General features: G+C 32.5%; 1 protein-coding gene across 1 annotated transcript; it reads left to right on the forward strand.

Annotated features, from left to right (window-relative positions):
• The first annotated feature begins 1,156 nt into the window (after positions 1 to 1,156).
• Positions 1,157 to 4,233, forward strand: LOC142539128 (NAC domain-containing protein 54-like). The gene is made up of 3 exons (XM_075644407.1): positions 1,157 to 1,405; positions 1,579 to 1,850; positions 3,739 to 4,233. The coding sequence occupies exons 1-3, from the start codon at positions 1,249 to 1,251 to the stop codon at positions 4,012 to 4,014; spliced, it is 705 nt and encodes a 234-aa protein (XP_075500522.1). The 5' UTR covers positions 1,157 to 1,248; the 3' UTR covers positions 4,015 to 4,233.
• The last annotated feature ends 615 nt before the right edge of the window (positions 4,234 to 4,848 follow it).

The following is a 4,848-nucleotide window of genomic DNA, read 5'->3' on the forward strand; positions in this document are numbered from 1 at the left end:
GGAGTCCAGTGTTGTACACGCGCAGGTATAAACTCATAAATACCCTATGAATGATTTGACGCCCAAGCAACGTCTTAAATGTCGAGATGCAAAATTTTAAACTTTCACTGCGTCTTTGGGTACGAGAATACGATGTCCCAATATCACCAACTTACGGGCTCAATAGGACATATGTAAAATCAAGAGCACTAATAATGAGCATATGTATGTTCGTACATTGCGCTTGTTTAAATCCATTATGTTACAAATCGGCTTTGTTTATACTACATCGATAGTGTTATTCTGGGTGTAGTATTATAAAAGATGTTCATATGAACATTTCACATAAAATAAACCATGTGGGGTTCATCATTACTTTTTAAATTTTAATTCAAATGTTCGTAAACTATATCGGTGTAGCATAGACAAAACCGTATAACCCCATATATTTAAATACTAAAATGTAATGAAATTATAAAATCAAATATAACATGTTTTAAGGAAAAAAATATATCAAGAGAATTTTGGGACATTGTGATAACGTAGAGTTATCGTTTCATAAGAAAGTACTCGCGCGGAAACATATATAATTTATTTTTCAAAACATATCTTCATGAGAAAAATTCAAGCATCAAATTTTATCTTTGAGTTTATATATTTTAAGATGGGTACTTTTATTATAATATAATATTATGGGAAGGAATATTTTGGAAATTAAAAGAAAATTGAAAAACATAATAGATATATCATATTTAATATTATATACAGAAGACTAATGAAAATTACATTATCACTAATGTGACCATTTCATTAATCCAAATCAAAACTTTAATCATGATTATAGACAGCACAACCAACCTGGACCATCTCATCAAATCTTGCTTTAAAACCCTTATCTCAGCATTGGAATCAGTGCAAATGATGACACAAATCCATATAAACAATTAATTATTAAACAAATTAGAGCTACTAAAGATCAAGAAACAAATATGGTCGAGTTAGCTTAATTAATTTATAAAATATTCAGAACATTATATATATTAAAGGGCTTCCAAGAAACGTTTCTGCGAATCTACAAAAGAGAAAAAGTGAACAACAATGACTCAAAGACAAGGGACTTTGAATTCTTTTATATATATTCATCATCAGTTATTGATACAATGTGTTGCATCAAAATTTGATAATATATACATATTCAGACACGGCGGTGCTGGTAGCGGTGCAAGATATAGTATTATATTTATATAGCATTTATCGATATAGATCTCCATGGCTCCAGTGGGATTGCCTCCAGGTTTCAGGTTCCATCCCACTGATGAAGAGCTTGTGAATTATTATCTCAAGAAAAAGATCCAAGGCCAAGAAATCGAACTCGATATCATCCCTGAAGTTGATCTTTACAAGTGTGAGCCATGGGAATTAGCAGGTAATTAATGATAAAAATCTTGAATCCATCCCTAGATTATTATTTCAAGCGTGTATATCTTTTGTTTTATATTAAGCTCGAGATACACGCATGCTGATAAAATCGGGGATAAAATATAGATTCATTAATGTGCATTGTGAGTTTTGATTCATACTTGGTTCAATTTGTTGCAGAGAAATCTTTCTTGCCAAGTAGGGATCCGGAATGGTATTTTTTTGGGCCAAGGGACCGAAAGTACCCGAACGGATTCAGAACGAATAGGGCAACCCGCGCCGGGTACTGGAAGTCTACTGGGAAAGACAGGAGGGTAATAAGCCAGAATCGAGCCATTGGGATGAAGAAAACACTGGTTTATTACAAGGGTAGAGCTCCACAAGGAATAAGAACCGATTGGGTTATGCACGAGTATCGGCTCGATGACACCACCTCTCCTTCCTGCATCCAGGTTACCACCTGATATATATATATATATATACATAGGCTTTATAGATATTTCCGTACGTGTATTGCTCGACATGATGACTATTTAACTTTAAAATTCGGAACATCATAAAATGATATAGCTGACAGTAATTTAATTTGTAATTTGTTTATCTACAATGGCTCATAAGTCATATCATAAGGGTTACAGTTTTCTTTAAAAAATCAATATTAATTATGAGTAACCAAATACAAATTTCTGTCCCTCTTCCTTATATTCTGGCTTTGATTAGAGGTTTCGATCAAGAATGTAAAGGCCAAGAAAATACAAGTGAATAATTTAGGCCATTTCAATAATCCTTATGTTTTGTCTCGATGTGACAATTTCTTCCACACTCTTCTCTGATTCATGTTTTTCAACGATGATTAAAAATCCCTTGAATTTCTTTGTCATTATGGTCAATTATATTTCAAAACTCTTTTTTACTCTATTGACGATGCAGATGTCACCATCTTGAGTTCAAAAGCACCAATTTTGAAGTCTTTAATTTTTTTTTTATCGTAAAAAACATTTATCGCTTCCCATTTTTCATCAACTCTTTTTGTTCCATGTCAAAGTATGGATAAAAAGCAAGATGGGGCTAATTATTACCTACCTTTGATCATTATAGCGCACACACACATATATACACACACTATAACACACACATAAATGCATATGTGGGCAGATTAGTGCATGCATGTGTGTGGAACACAACTGCATTGCATGCATGGAAACTTTTGAACTTTTGTCTCTCATGATGGTCATGCTTTATCTTCTTGAAGCATTATAAATCGCGTATAGCTATTTTGATTTAGAAGTGAATTAGTTTGTCAATTATGTTTTTAAAAAAATGAAAAAAAAAAATTATTAAATATTCTTTTAAAATGTTTTTGATGATTGTAATAATACGTGACAATTATTTAATAATAATATAAATAAAAGAACGAAATAAGATAAAATAATTAGTACTAACACAATATTCTTTTCTTGAATAGGTATATATTAAATCTCTTGAGTGACAAAGTCTATCTTCACTTTGTCTTTCAATATTGAGACAAAAGTACAATCCATTCAATAAGACTGAATCTGATGTTATCAATACATTTTTTGTCTCTATTTTCTATATTCTTAATCACACATATATATATATATGTGTGTGTGTGTGATTATGCCAAGATCTAAAGAATCAGAAAATTCTTAAATAAAATGAATAATTTTATTTTTGTGTCACTCACACATTATTACTCTATCGTCAAAACCTAAAAGCAGCAACATCCCCTTCACTTTCATTTTGTAAGAAGATGTCGGTCACTTTTCACTTTATTCTTCTACATATACCTGTATAAAACATTCTTTGTCACCCTTTTTTTATTGTGATGAAATTTTGTACATTATATGAATCATAAGATCGATTAATTTGTTTAAAACTATATATATATATATATATATTTCCTCTATCCTCGATGAAATATAGTAGAAAAATATACAGATCGCTTTGTACTTTAAACAATTTTAGAGAAACCATAAGATAACCTTTTCACTTATTTCTGCTGCTGATGCTTCTTTTTTCCACTTTTTCACTTTAATTGTGAATCAAAATATATCTAACAGCCCCAATTATTGACTGATAGAATATCTATGGCTCATTTTTTTCTTTTATTCCATCAATCTCAAAGATAAAAGATTGTAATCGAACCTTACCTACCCCTAGGCCTCCGGGGAATTAAAACGAGAGGAAGACAAGATGAGGAAAAATATTTAATATGTTTTATATAGGCAAATAAATTTCTAAATTAATTTACTTGTTTAGCCGGATCGGCCTCAATGCACTTTGTTAAATTGTAATTCTAACATTTTTTTCTTATCGCAGGACTCATACGCTTTATGTCGTGTTTTCAAGAAAAATGGTTTGTGTTCTGAGGTAGAAGACCAGCAAGGGCAGCCTAGTAATATCCCATTGCTCGACTACTCACAAGGAGTCGTCATCACAACCGAGATTGAAACAATGTCACCAGAGTTCCCATTGGCATCATCTTCCACCTTATGCATGGAGGAAGAAGAAGATAAAGATGATTCATGGATGCAGTTTATTACAGATGACGTGTGGTGTGGTGATGAGGTGTCTCAAGTTGGTTTCTCAAACTAATAAAACAAAGAAGTGATTGATTTATTAAGAAACATTATTTCAAATATATAATTTATTATATATTAAATGAAGTCTGTAAAATTTTATTGTGTCATTTTGCATTGCATTAATTTTCTGTAATTGTACTTAGAACTTGAACTTCTTGTTTACTTCTGTACATGCCAAGCTTTGTAATGGCTCTAAAGATTTGGGTTCTTTCAAAAAAAAAATTATAGCACCTCTTTATATAGTTCTCTCTATTGTTTTTTGCTTGTGGACTAAAGGGTATGTACACATTTCATGGGAAGCAGCAGTTTTGTCACGAACTTAGTTTCGCATGTGTTGTTGAGTCAAACAAAAATGTATAACACGTTACTCTATAAATTATGGATACACATCACCTTTGGGTGTCAACGGAGGGATTCATCGAGATTCTATGTGTTGGGACATCGTATTCTTGCATCCAAGACGCAGCGGAAGTTTAAAATTTTGTTCTTGAGGGTCGTGTGTTTAGAAACATTCATAGGTTGTTTAAGAATCATACCTCTGTGTTTAGAATGCTTGACTCCAAACTGTTCCGATTTTTACGCGGAGATAGTCCTTCTTGTAAATCCCTACGAACGGCTTGTTGCTTTGATCCCCTAACTAGGTCCACGATCGAAAGCTATGTTCCTCGCTTGGATTGCACTAGAAATCACAAGCGATTTGTGCTTTGAGACTGTAACCTCCGAATTTCAAAAATCCGAAGACGAAGCGGCGCAACGGTGGAAGAAAAGAGTTGGCCGAAACCTTTTCAATTCTCTTGAAAAATATGGCCGAACATTCTTCTTCAAATTTAATGAATTGGCCGAGAGT

Source organism: Primulina tabacum, chromosome 3 (assembly GCF_025594145.1).
Source record: "Primulina tabacum isolate GXHZ01 chromosome 3, ASM2559414v2, whole genome shotgun sequence".
In the NCBI taxonomy this organism is placed as follows: domain Eukaryota; kingdom Viridiplantae; phylum Streptophyta; class Magnoliopsida; order Lamiales; family Gesneriaceae; genus Primulina; species Primulina tabacum.